At 54.9% G+C, this 13,724-nt stretch overlaps 1 protein-coding gene across 3 annotated transcripts in view; it reads right to left on the reverse strand.

Annotated features, from left to right (window-relative positions):
• Nucleotides 1–13,724, reverse strand: part of RPS6KA1 (ribosomal protein S6 kinase A1) — a 46,239-nt gene that overhangs the window by 27,641 nt on the left and 4,874 nt on the right. Inside the window, exons 1-4 of one of the 3 annotated variants that reach the window (XM_073007649.1) lie at nt 11,372–11,395; nt 5,109–5,504; nt 1,274–1,390; nt 987–1,068 (exon numbers count right to left, since the gene is read on the reverse strand). In XM_073007649.1, coding sequence (XP_072863750.1) covers nt 987–1,068; nt 1,274–1,390; nt 5,109–5,168 — 259 coding nt within the window. In that variant the 5' untranslated portion in view covers nt 5,169–5,504; nt 11,372–11,395. Of the gene's footprint in view, nt 1–986; nt 1,069–1,273; nt 1,391–2,219; nt 2,465–5,108; nt 5,505–11,371; nt 11,417–13,724 lie in introns of those variants that run through there. The other 2 variants (XM_007979886.3, XM_007979884.3) reach the window with 2 other exon arrangements.

A 13,724-nucleotide genomic window follows, 5' to 3' on the forward strand; every position in this document is an offset into this window, starting at 1 on the left:
CTTCACAGCAGGAACCCAGGCTTTTCATCTTTCTCTTCCCTCTGAAGCTGCCACCATACCTCCTGGGGAATGACTCCCACCCCCACCAGGCTGGCCTTAGGAGACCAAAGCCACCCATAACATCCTTAAGGCTGACGCCTCCTACTGCCCCCACGACCTCCCCAGCTAGGACTTGGCTCTGACTGGGATTACAGGGGCGCACCACCACACCCAGCTCATTTCTTTGTATTTTTAGTAGAGACAGGGTATCAACATGTTGGCCAGGTCTTGAACTCCTGACCTCAAATGATCCACCCACCTTGGCCTCCCACAGTGCTGGGATTACAGGTGTGAGCCGCCGCGCCCGGCCGTGACTTTTATTTAAAGGGAGACTTGGTCAAGGAAGGGCACCTGGCTGCGACTCCGCCAGGTCAGTGGTCACACGGGCTCCCAGGCCACGGGGTCAGTGTTCAACCCAAAGACCACTACCAACCATCCTCATATGCTTTGTAAGTCCCCAGAACTCTAACCTTGGCCCAAGGTTCCCTTCTGAACCTCTCTGCCATCCAGCTCTGTGGCCCTGCCTGGACTCACCCTCTCTCGCCTGGCCCAGCTGCCTCCCTGGGCTCCCTGCCTCTTCACTCACGCCCTTCTCTCAGGCCCCTGAGTTAGGGGCCACAGAGGTCTCCCTCAGACTCTGCTAGCATCAACAGTCAGAACGCCCCTGCTTGACCAGCTAGGTAGCTGAGGGCCCCGCCTCCTGACAAATATATTACATTTACCCTATTACCACCTTCCAGACCTTCACAGCCAGTCATTGGCACTTGGCTTAGGGGGAGGGGGACTGGGTGGGGAGAGATGGCTGAGAAATAGGCCTGTTTCTCTACCTTTGAACTAGGTGTTTCTGAAGACAGAGCCGTCTCCCTTGCCAGACCCAAGGCCCCTGAAGTCTGGGCTGCCTCCCTCAGCCCAGCCTGGGTTCTGCACAGGGAGGTGTCCCTACTCACCTTTCAGCGTCGCCTTCTTCAGCACCTTCATAGCATACAGGTGCCCACTGTCAGGCCGGGTGACTTTCCGTACCAGGAAGACCTGAGAAGGCAGACAGGGAAGCAGGGCAGAAGATGGGAGAGGTCTGCGCCCAGGCTGACCTCCATCTTCTCTGAGCCCCAAGCTGGTCTTTTTGTTCTCCCTGGGTACCAAGGTGACCTCTGATCCTTTGGGCCCCTAGGTGACCCTTGACCCCCACCTCTAACATGACGAGGGTTGCCTTCACAGCCACGGGCTCATGACTCACTTTGCCAAACGATCCCTGGCCCAGAACCTTGAGGAGCTCGAAATGGGATGGATCAGCCTTCTCAGAGCCAGCCTTGACGTGGTGCGTGATGGAGATCTCCTTGAGGACGCCCTCATCCTGATGGAGGGACAGAGCTGGTAGGCATGGTGGGCCCCATCCGGGCAGCAGGAGTTCCCCTGCCCAAGGCCACTCCCACCAGACCTCAGCAGATGAGACCTAAAGGCCCAGCAGACGACTTCCCTGAAGGGCCAGGCTCCAAGGTCATCGATTGCAAAAGGGCCTCAAAGGCTGGGGAGGTCAAACAGAAGAGGCACCACTCCTATTGCTCCCGATGCTCTGGCCTGATTAGGCCCAAAGGGATGCCCAGGCATGGCCAGGCTGAGTCAACTTCAGGCTCTGGTTGAGACCCAGAGACCTGCCCCAGGTCTGCCTGTGGGGCTTCCCTCCCCCTGCTGCTTTAGGGTTGCCACAATAGGAAGTAGGTTTGTTCTCATATGGGGAGGTAGAGCTGGGCCTTCGTTCCTGGTCAGGATGGGATGAGGGGATCCCTCTGGTCAGTAGGACAGGGCTGACGTGCACAAAGACCCAAGAGTCACCCAAACTCCCCCATCAACTTGGTAAGTGCTGGCCTGGGGCAGGTCAGAATTAAGGCCAGAGACTGCATGGCTCATCTTCCCAAACTTCCTTCATACAAACCTACTACAAGCCCCTTGCCATGTCCTAGCCATTCCAGGACTCTACCCTCCCTCTAATCTGCTGCCATTGCCTTGAAGCCCTGAAGTACCTCCTCACTTACCCAGGAAGCAAGTCTGGGCAGGGTCCAGTCACCCCGCAGGGCCAGGCCTGGGCCAGGACAGCCCAAAGCCAGATTACGCTAAGCTGGCTTCCCAGGCACCTGCTGCGAGGGACACAGCCAGGCCAGGACCAGACATCTGGGTACACTCACCGAGTCCCGCTGGGGGCCAGAGCCAGGGCCAGGGACAGGCAGAGAGGTCTGGCTGATCCTGGGCCGCTGCTTCCTGGGCAGCCAGGGGAGCAGGGCCCAGAGCCGCAGACGGGGCGGCTTGGGATCCTGCTCCATCCGCCCAGCAGGGCCACGGCACCATGGCAGGAGCAGGCAGAGTCCGGGGCTGCCGCGGTGGTGGCCGGGACCAAGGCGGATGTGCAGGGTGAGGGCGGGGGCTGGGCCTGGCCCAGGGTAGCCAATCACTCAGGGCCTGTGGTTTCCCAGCACCAGGCCTACACCCTCACCACGTTCCCTTCCTCTCTCCCCCCCACTCCTCAGTGCCTGAGGGCTGCCCTCTGGCCATTCCCCCATCCTCCCTGTGGGTCTGCAAAGGGAAAGCCCTCTGCCAGTGCAGCTGCTGAGCAGACAGGTACCCAACAGCAGAGAGGTACCCAACAGCAAACAGGTAACCAACAGGCAAAGACAGATGCCTCATATGTGGAGGCAGACGAAGAGAGATACTCAACAGGCAGAAGCAGGCACCCAACAGGTGAAAACAGATAAGAATGGCATCCATCATGTCTGTAATCCTAGCACTCTGGGAGGCCGAGGCAGGCGGATCATGAGGTTAGGAGATCGAGACCATCGTGGCTAACACAATGAAACCCCGTCTCTACTAAAAATACAAAAAATTAGCTGGGTGTGGTGGCGGGCGCCTGTAGTCCCAGCTACTCGGGAGGCTGAGGCAGGAGAATGGTGTGAACCCGGGAGGTGGAGCTTGCAGTGAGCCAAGATCACGCCACTGCACTCCACCCTGGGCAACAGAGCGAGACTCTGTCTTAAAAAAAAAGAAAAAAGAAGAATGGCATCCAACAGGCAGGAGCAGGAGAGAACACATACCCAACAGGCAGGGATGGATAAGGACACGCACCCAACAGGCAGAGGCAGGAGGAATTCATATCCAATAGAAAACAGATGGAGATGTGTACCCAATAAGGGGAAGCAGGAGGGGACTCATATCTAACAGACAGAGGTGGACAGAGACTCATCCCCAATGTGTGTAGGCAGATAGGGATACAAACCCAACAGGCAGAGACAGATGGGGCACAAGCCCAACAGGCAGAGACAGAAGGGGACATGTACCCAATAGGTAAAGACAGATGAGGACATGAACCCAACAGGCAAAGGCAGAAGGAACACATCTCCAATAGGCAGGGACAGAAGAGAATTCCAACCCAACAGGCAATGACAGAAGGGGACATAAACCCAACAGGCAGGCTGGGCGCAGTGGCTCACGCCTGTAATCCCAGCACTTTGGGAGGCCGAGGCAGGTGGATCACGAGGTCAGGAGATTGAGACCATCCTGGCCTACATGGTGAAAACCTGTCTCTACTAAAAATACAAAAATTAGCTAGGCGTGGTGGCAGGCGCCTGTAGTCTCAGCTACTTGGGAGGATGAGGCTGGAGAATGGCGTGAACCCGGGAGGCAGAGGTTGCAGTGAGCCAAGATCGCGTCAGTGCACTCCAGCCTGGGCAACAGAGCGAGACTGCCTCAGGAAAAAAAAAAAACCTCAACAGGCAATGACAGAGGGGGACATGTATCCAACAGGCAGAGACAGATGGTGACACTAACCCAACAGGCAATGACAGAAGGGGACATAAACCCAACAGGCAGAGACAGAAGGGGACAAGTATCCAATAGGCAGAGACAGAAGGGGACATGTATCCAATAGGCAGAGACAGATGAAGACATAAACCCAACAGGCAGAGACAGAAGGGGACATGAACAACAGGCACCTAACATGTGACATGTGCCCAACAGGTGAAGTCAGGCACTTATTAAGTGGAGAGAGAGATTGGAACCCAACCACAGACACAGGAAGGCAGCAAAGAGAGACAGCAGGAGAGTCAGCGAGCCCCAAGCAGACTGACAGTACCTAGGGCAGATAGGTCTGACACCTGGCAGATACACAGGCAGGCAGCAGGGCAGGGATCCCCAGGAAGGGGTTAAGGGCGGAACTGTGGGTTCTTGCTGCTGTACCTGGGGTGGGGAAAGAGATGAGGGGATACAATCTGCAAACTCTCACCATTCAGGAGAGGACTCTGGTATTTCTTACAGACCCACCTCTGAGGTTTTCCATTTCCCTAGGATTTTCCTCCTATGCCAGGACCTGAGGAGGGCCCAGATAGTGGCTGAGAGGACTATCTCCTGAGTGCAATCTGATGTCTTTGACTCTGATCATATCCTAAAAACTGGTATCCTCATTCCAGGAACAGGGAACTGAGGCTCAGAAGACAGTGACTCACCGAGGCTCAAAGCAAACAGTGGCAGAGCTAGCTTGGACCCAGGTGCCTCCCTGCTTACTGCCTGGCCTGGGGTCAGCAGGCATCAAATACCAGGAAAGGGTGGGCAGGTAAATCAGCCAGAGCCACGTCCTGCCCACCCATCTGCCCAAACCCCCTTCTCCTTCAGTACTAGAGTCCACCTGGGACCTCCCACTATAGGTCCTGGCCCTCGGAGACACAATCTTGTCTTCAGGGGAAGATACCTAACCCTCCCTGACAGATGGAGGAGTGGCTGGAACAGCCCCACAAAAACACCAGAAAGCCGCAGTCAAATCAGACCCGAGTGTAACCTCCTGGCGGACAGGCAGAAAGCCTGGCTCAAAGAGGGACTGAGGGGGGGCCAAGGACACACAGCAATACCTGCACACCCCACCCTGAGATCTGAGCCTCTACCTCATCTGTCTGCCTCTGACTGAGAGCACTCCCTGGGGACAGAAGCAGGAAATCACCCAGAAACCCCAGGGGACAGAGCCACCCCCAAACCCATTCCTTGCCCAGTCATGGTGACAGACACTGCTGGAGGCAGGCGACTCTTCTGCTCACCTTTCTGGGACAGGGAACCAAGTCTCTCTCAACTCTGGGGAAATCTGCCGGGGTCTGCATGGTGGGGCTCAGGCCGGTGGCCAGAGGGCCCCGTTACTCTTCTTACTTCTGCTTTTTTTTAGCCTTCCTGGCCCAGAAGGCAGGGTCTCTGGCCCCCCTCCTTCTCACTTCCCCCTCTGCAGGGAGGAGGGGCAGAAGATGGGTCAGGCTCCTCTGCAGAGGAGGGGACACTGCAGACCCCAAGCCCATGACCCCAGGGAAGGCCCAGGGGCACACTTCTCCCTATGTCCTCTGACTCTAAAGAGGACAGACAAGAGCAGAGACAGAAGTCACAAGGCGATAAGGCGGTGACACAGTGGGCATATCAGCACCCGCAAACATCCACGTGGGGGGGACCTGAAAGAATGTGGGGCAAAAGTCAGCAAAGGCCGCTGTCTGACTGTCCAGCCCAGAGCTTAGATACTGTGTCCCACCCCCCATAGCACCCTTCCCATGGCTAGGCCCACCCACAATGGCAGCCCGGAAAGCAGGCACCAGTGGCCCTGGTCCTGCCCTGCTCAGCTGCCCCGAAGACGGCTGCCAGTCCCAAGCCCCAGGATGGGTAAGGTGGGCAGAAAGCCCAACCAAGGACCTCACAGAGGTCTGAGAGGAGGAGCAGGCAGCTATGGGGCAGGGGTTGGCCAGGCCCAGCCCCTTTCTACGTGGTCTCACTTCATCACTCACACCAGTACAGCACAGGAACACACACACACACACACACACACACACACACACTCAGGCCAGTGATCGGAAATGCTGTCCACAGACAACCCCTATGCAGAAACACATGCCCCCACGCACACACAGACTTCCCTGCCCTGTCCTTGCAGAGCCTGCGGGTGGATGGCTGCTGGGAGATTGTGCAAGATGCCTCCCTCAGCCAAGCCTCTCATTGCTCTCCACCTTCCTCAGACCAGTTTGGAGGCTGGGGCAGCTCTCGGAGCCCCAAAGCTCACCCTCCCTACCAACCCCTGGTCCCTCAGATGCAAAGAAAGAAGGTAGAGACGTAGCTACTTTGTGGGAGGACAGTCTCCAGACACAGACTGAGATAAACCAAGGGGCCCAGTCCACACTAGCCTCTGTGGCCAGCAGGGTACCAGAAGGGGCAACAGGAAGGAAACAGTCTCAGAACTGCCTTTGCTGAAGGCTGTGTGGGCCCTGAGGCCTCTGGTGGCGGGCGGGGTGAGGACAGCCACCAGCCCACATCCCTTGGTCCCTGCCCCATCCCCCCGCATAGGGACTTCCTCTTTATTTACTTCCTCCTACAGGGCAGCTGGAAGAGAAGCCCAGAGCCCCCGGGCCTGATCCCTGGTCTCCAGGGTCCCCACCCTACCAGCTGTAGCCAAGCCCACCCTGCCAATCCTGGCCCTAACGGACACCAACAGCCCCTTCCCCAGCTGGCAGCATTTGCAGGGCCCTCCCAGGCACTACCCCCTCCCTCAGGTGGGACAGATGTCCTCAGACACATCTCCCAGCATGCCACCAGGCAGGTGAGGAGGGGTCCACAGCTCCCTGGCAGCCTTGAAGGGGAGCTGGCCTCCAACACTAGGTCAGGCCTGCCATGGAGAGATGATGATAAGTGTGCCTCCTACTGATGGAGCAGTTACACATGCAGCCTTTTTTTTTTTTTTTTTTTTTTTTTGAGAGGGAGTCTCACTCTGCTGCCCAGGTTGGAGTGCCGTGGTGAGATCTCAGCTCACTGCAACCTCCGTCTCCTGGGCTCAAAGTGATTCTCATGCCTCAGCCTCCCGAGTAGCTGGGACTACAGGCACACTCCACAATGCCTGGCTAATTTTTTGTATTTTAGTAGAGACAGGGTTTCATGTTGCCCAGGGTGGTCTCGAACTCCTAAGCTCAGGCGATCTGCCTGCCTTGGCCTCCCAAAGTGTTGGGATTACAGGCGTGAGCCACTGTGTCCAGCATTTTTTTTTTTTTTGAGACAGAGTCTCACTCTGTTGCCCAGGCTGGAGTGCAGTGGCATAATCATGGTTCACTGCAGCCTCTCAGGCTCCCACCTTAGCCTCTGGAGTAAGCCGGGAGGACAAGTGCGCACCACCACATCTGGTTAATTTTTTAAAAATATTTTGTAGAGGGCCAGGCGCAGTGGCTTATGCCTGTAATCCCAGCACTTTGGGGGACTGAGGCAGGCGGATCAACTGAGGTCGGGAGTTCGAGACCAGCCCGACCAACATGGAGAAACCCCGTCTCTACTAAAAATACAAAATTAGCCAGGTATGGTGGCACATGCCTGTAATCCCAGTTACTGGGGAGGCTGAGGCAGGAGAATCGCTTGAACCTGGAAGGCAGAGGTTGCAGTGAGCCAAGATCGTGCCATTGCACTCCAGCCTGGGCAACAAAAGCAAAACTCCGTCTCAAAAAAATAAATAAATTTTTTTTGTAGAGGATGGGTCTCCCTATATTGCCCAGGCTTGTGTTGAACTCCTGGCTGGGCATAGTGGCATGCGCGTGTAGTCCCAGATACTCTGGTAGCTAAGGTAGGAGGATCACTTGAGCCTAGGAGGTCAAGGCTACAGTGAGCTGTAGTTGCACTACTGCACTCCAGCCTGGGCAACACAGGGAGGCCCTGCCTCAAAACAAAAACAAAACCAAAAAACCACAACTATCCTGAGACAGCCATAATCAAGGTGCTGTGGGTGCCCGAAGGTGGTGACTATCTGCCAATGGGTGAAGTCAAGAAAGATCTTCCAGAGGGGCAGCCCAGCTGGGTCCTGAGGATGAACAAGTGTTGGCCAGGCAGAAAGGAGGAAAAAAAAGACACTCCAGGTAGAGAAAGACCTGTGTGAGCAAGGGGCTTAAGGCCAGGAGGGCAGGCAGGGTGGCATGTCAGGAAGAGCTGGCCACTCACTAGCTGAGTGCTCCCGGCAAATCTGTTTCCCTGTATGAACCTTGGTTTCCTCCTCTGTAAAATGAAGGTTGGAGAAATATGCTCCACTCTCAGATTGTTTCTGGAAGCAAAAGGGGCCACAGAGACAAGGGGATGTTGGAAACAAAACTTCTCCCAGGTTTACTTAGTCTTACTGCTGTGGGATCTCCCCTGGGCAGGCTGAAGGGACAGAGCCCAGACACAGGGCCCCAGGTACTAGGAGAGTGGCTGGCCTTCTCTGGCCAGGCCCAGGGAAGTTCCTCCCAACACCTGAGGCTGCCCAAGCCTCCCTGAAGTCCACAGTCACATCCTGCCTAAGCTCTGGCCAGGGGAGCAGGAGGGATCCGGGAGGGATCAGGGTTTCATAAACAGGAAGAGAGGAGGGGAGGGGAGACACTCAGCTCTCAAAATAGACCTGCAGGCGCTTCAAAGGGGTCCAGCTCCGGAGATAGCTGGGGGAGGGGGCCTGGGATGCCCAGTCCACTCCCAGGAAGGGAGGGAGGACAAATGGAGCTCTGGTGTGCCTGAGGGTACCAGATGCATCTAGGTGCTGAGGGGATCCACAGAGTTCTCACCCCGATGGCTATCCACAGTATTGTTGCTAAAACCCAAATCCCGAATCCCGCTTTCTCCCTGAAATGAATAAAATAAACAAGCATTAAACAGCAACATTGTGCCACAAGCCCTGTTAGATACTTTAATTTATATGCACCACATTCTCTTTTCCAGGTGGCCCTGAGAAATAGGCTTTATTCTCCTTTTATTTTTCAGGAGAGAACCCGAGCCTCAGCAGGGCAAGTGACTTGCCCAAGGTTACAAGGCAAATAAACAATAGGTGCAGGATTCTGAACTCAGAATCCCTGACTCCCTTCCCTGCCTCTTTGCCACCTGGAAGACCCAATTCTTTCTCTAGCTGCCCAAATCCTGCCTTTCGAGCCCCAACCAAATGCCAGTTCCGCAGGGAACATGGCCTGTGCCCTACAGCCCACCCCAACTCTTCTTCCTCGGCCATGCACAGCAATGACCATGTCTCTGGTCCACACTCAGCCCTGAACTCAGATGCCATCAGCTAGGTTCCCGGGGACATGCTCATCTCATCATGCTATGGAGAGAAATGTGGGCACCTGGAAGGTGGTGGTATACGTCTCTGTCCAACATGGGGCCTGGCACAGAGCGGAGGTTCTATGTGCCCAGAGCTGCGCTCTCGCCCCATCATAGCGCCTAAACCACACGGCTTTCCTGTCTCCACCTTCTGCCCAAAGATTGGGAGCTCCCAGAGGGTGGGGGATGTTGACTTCATTTTAGGCCCTCCTGTGTACAATAGGGTGTACCGAATGTCTGATTAGGATAAAGTGTCCCATTGCCAGCTCATTTCACCGCACAAAGTGATGAGGTCCAGACCACAGTTTGAGCGCCCCCTGGTGTATGAAGCCCAGAAGTGGGCATTAGGGACACTGGTGGCTGGGGCAACAGATGGATGAGCAGGTGCCCAGGACTGGTCCCACTTGGGATCACAGAAAGTCAATGCTCCTCCTCTTCAGCACTCAGGGTTCTCTGGACTATGAGGAATGACCTTGAAGCCAAACAAGACTTGTCTTCATTGCCCACCAGCTGTGATGTTGAACCTCAATTTTCTCATCTGTAAAATGGGGATAGTAACAGTCTACCTCCAAGGGTGTGTAGTGAGAACTAAATGCAAAGCGCCTGGTATGATGCTAGGCATAGGTTAAACTCTTTCTCTTCCTTAAGTGGCATTCGAGACTCCCTGTCCCAACCATCTCCAGCCCTGTCTCTCTTCCCACTCCACGATCTTCTGCTCTAGAGCAAGAGTCATAGGCTTGGGAGCAAAAGATTACCTGCCTGGGCAAGCTCCTACCGTCTCCCAGTCAGCCCCTCCAGTTCTTGAGGTGAGAAGCTGTACTCAGCACAGGTCCCTAAATGCTGCAAGCTCCTCTGCAACCCCCAGAACCTCAGCCCTGAGATCTGAACACCCTGTTTCTTCACTGGGAACCTACAGCTTCTTCATTTTGTTACTAGGCAACGAGAGGTAGCTACTTTGTGGGAGGAGATTCTGCAGACATGGGCTGAGATAAACCAAGGGGCCCAGTCCACACTATGTACTGGCCTCTGCTGGTCCAAGGTTGCCACAGCAACCCACAGACAAGAGGGTGGGAGCCTGCTTCCCTCACCTGCCCTACCCTACCCAGCTCAGTCACCTCATCTTAGGAAGCTGAGTCAAGGTAAACATCAGGACTAATTCTGAATCCATCTCAAAGGTCAAGCCTATGGCAGGTCTGGTGCTCAAGACAACCTAGGTCTGGAAGGTGGACCCACTGGCAGGAAGCTGAGCTGAGCAATATACAAGGACATTTTCGGTGCTGGCACCAAAGCTGCCATGTGCCAGGCAGTTACTACCTCATCGTCCTTCACATTGCTCCTGTGAGATAGGCACTATTTCCCCAACTTACAGCTCAGGAAACTGAGACTCAGAAGGGAGAAGAGCTTCTGGTTAAATGGTGGGGATGGAGCCAGGACTGGAACCCAGATTTGCTCTAACACCAGAGTCCATGCTCTGTCCCTGCCTAGGCAGCTTCCAAAGACCCTCCACAGCCAGCATCTCCTGTGACCTCACGGCCACCCTGTGAAGGGGATGTGGTCTTTTCCAATATAGAGATGAGAAAGCCAAGGCCCAGAGTGTACAAGGAACCTCCCCAAGGTCACACAGTGTCACCTAGTCCCTGGTGCTTTTGGCAACACACAAAACCTGCAACAGGGGGTAGGGAGCTACAGGAAGGGGCCCAGGAGAAGCAGAGATAGCAGGGGTGAGGGAATGAGCCCCAGACTGGAAGTGGAAGCCCTAAGAAATGCCATGAGTGCCACATGCCAGGCAATGGGCCTGGTTAGCCTTGAGAAGCCACCAGCACCCCCTTTTCCAGCTCATGTGCCCAGATGCTCACTTCTAGGCTTTTGACAAGCACAGCTCTACCAAAAGGAGCAGCACAGCTGGCCTGAGCCCCTCCCATCACTCCTTAGAGCCAGCATGAATTCCATGAGTAAATAAACCACAGGCACATCCTGGCCTGGGTAACAGGTAACCAGAGCCCTGACCTGGATTCTGCTCCTGACCCTTTCTGGGCCACAGTTGCCTCACCTACAAAATAGGAAGGTTGGAACAAGTGATTTCTATGCCCAAGGTTGCCACAAAAGGATTCAGTGGGCCCTGAGAAGGACAGCTGAGCTGGGCAAAGGGGCTAGAGGCTGGGGCCCTCAACCTCCTCCAAGGCCATGCAAACAGGACCCTCCACAGCCCCTCGCCCAGGGTGCTGGCCCTGGTCCTCACCTTGGATGGCTGAAGTCCAGCTTCTTCCCCTGAGGTCTGTCCATTCTGGAAAAGAGAAAGGAGATTGGAGGAGCACTGTCAGAACTTACACGCTTGGGAGAAAGACTCCGTGGGGCACCCCCACCCTTAGCTGCTCCCAATAGCCATGGAGGCCATGGTGGTGGGGCAGGAGTCCTGGGTGGGTCCCTCCACCTCCACTTTCATGGTGAAGGCACAGAGACCAGGGATTGTGGCAATGGCCCCTCATGACTCAGGCAGAACATTCCCAGGGGCCAGCATTCTCACCCTCATGCTGTCTGCCTGGCAAACACTTCATCTCTGAAGACTGAGTTCAAATGTCACCTCCTCCCAGGGAGAAAGGAAGGGTCATGTGTGGCTTCCAGCTCTACCAGATACAAACCTTGTACAAACTAGTCAACTGTGAGAGGACTCAGTTTCCCCATCTGTAACATGGGGTGGGGTAGTTACACTGACTTCCCAGAGGTGCTGCAAGGGTGGAAGGAGACAAAGTCTGGGAAAGTGTGCAACCCAGAGATGGTGGCTACTATCCTTGCCCTGCCCCATTCTAGGACTCCTCCCCTGACCTTGCCAGGCAGAATGACTGCTGCCTCCACTTCAGCCTTCATTGTAGCACTTGTCACACTGCAGAGACTATTTACACACAGGCCTGCCCTTCCTAATAGACGGGGAGTCCCGGGAGGGCAGAGATGAGGGCTTGGTGCTAACAGCTGCTCTCTTCCAAGCCTCTGCCACATGGCAGGCAGTGGGCTCAGTGCCTCGCACCTGTGGCATCATTTTTTTTTTTTTTTTTTTTTTAAGACACAGTTTTGCTCTGTTGTTCAGGTTGGAGTGCAATGGTGCAATCTCAGTTCACTGCAACCTCTGCCTCCAGGTTCAAGTGATCATCCTGCCTCAGCCTCCCAAGTAGCTGGGATTACAGGCATGTGCCACCATGCCTGGCTTTAAAAATACAATTTTTGTATTTTTTTTTAGTAGAGATGGCGTTTCACCATGTTGTCCAGGCTGGTCTCAAACTCCTGACCTCAGGTGATCCGCCCGCCTCAGCCTCCCAAAGTGCTGGGATTACAGGCATGAGCCACTGCGCCTGGGTCCTGTGGCACCATTTAATCCTCACGACAGCTCTGGGAAGGAGGCCCTGGCCCCATTTGGCAGAGAAGGAAACTGAGGCTCTGAGGGTACCTAGTGATGATGCCTATGGTCACACAACTCGTGAGTGGGGATTAAAAATCTGGTCCCAAATCCAGGAGGTGCTCAAAAAAGGTCAGCTGAATGACAGCCCAGAGCCCAGAGCCCCTCTCTGGTCAGTCTTGCCTTTTCCAGCCCCCAGACTTCACTCTCAGGTGGTTATTAAATACGCTGGGGTGTGTCAAACCCAGCCCATCTGTTTCCTGTGTGATGTGAGGTGAGTAACCTACCCTATCTAGGTATTTGGAAGCTTGAAGAAATCGCCCCACCCCTCCTGGAACAGGGAGAGTGTGGTGAGGCAGACAGGAGGTTCCCAACGGCTAGGAAGGCCTGCTCTAGAACAGGTCTGGATCCGGACTTTGGAGCCAGGAGCTGGTTCCATGGGGCAGCTGTAGCCCTGCTTGGCAGTAGCAGGCACAGCTGTGCTCTACCCATTACATAATCTCCCTGCCCCTGGAACAGCTCCCCATTGCCACTCCCAGGACATCCTGCCCCCTGAGCCCCTTTAATGCCCCTAATCTCTCCCCAGGGGCCAAATGTTCCAGAGGCCCCTCCACACACACATCCATACACACACTGTCATCTCTCAGCAGCCTGAGGAGAAGGGATGGGTTGGCCAGGGCCCAGGGGCTGGGCTGGGGTAGGGATGCTTTTGTAGACTGAGCCCCACTTCACCCGGCATTCTAGATTCTTGACATAATTCCTGCAGATGATCAGAACAGCCTACCCACCAGCTCCCTGCCCCATGACCTTCCCCACTCCAAACCCTCATTATTCCTAAAATTAAGTGTAACTACTGCACTCAACTCACTCAGCCAAGATGTGCTGAGAATCTGCTATGTACCAGGCCCCAAACCCCTCCATGGCCTCCACGGACTATAGATTCAAGTCCCAGCTTCTTAGCATAGAATTCGACGCCATCATCTTCAACTGCCCAGCACAATAACTAGGAATGTAGGTTTTGCAACCTGACCTTATGGCTTCAAATTCTGGCTTCTACCACCTGCATGACCCCTAGAAGGTTAGTTCATTTACAGGGGCTTCAGTTTCCTCATCTGTGAAATGAGGATCAAAGTAACATACCTCATTGGTGGCTACAAGAAGTAAATGAAATAATGCCTATAAATATATATACCTGGCATGTAAC

The sequence above is a fragment of the Chlorocebus sabaeus genome, chromosome 20, assembly GCF_047675955.1.
Source record: "Chlorocebus sabaeus isolate Y175 chromosome 20, mChlSab1.0.hap1, whole genome shotgun sequence".
Taxonomy (NCBI): Eukaryota; Metazoa; Chordata; class Mammalia; order Primates; family Cercopithecidae; genus Chlorocebus; species Chlorocebus sabaeus.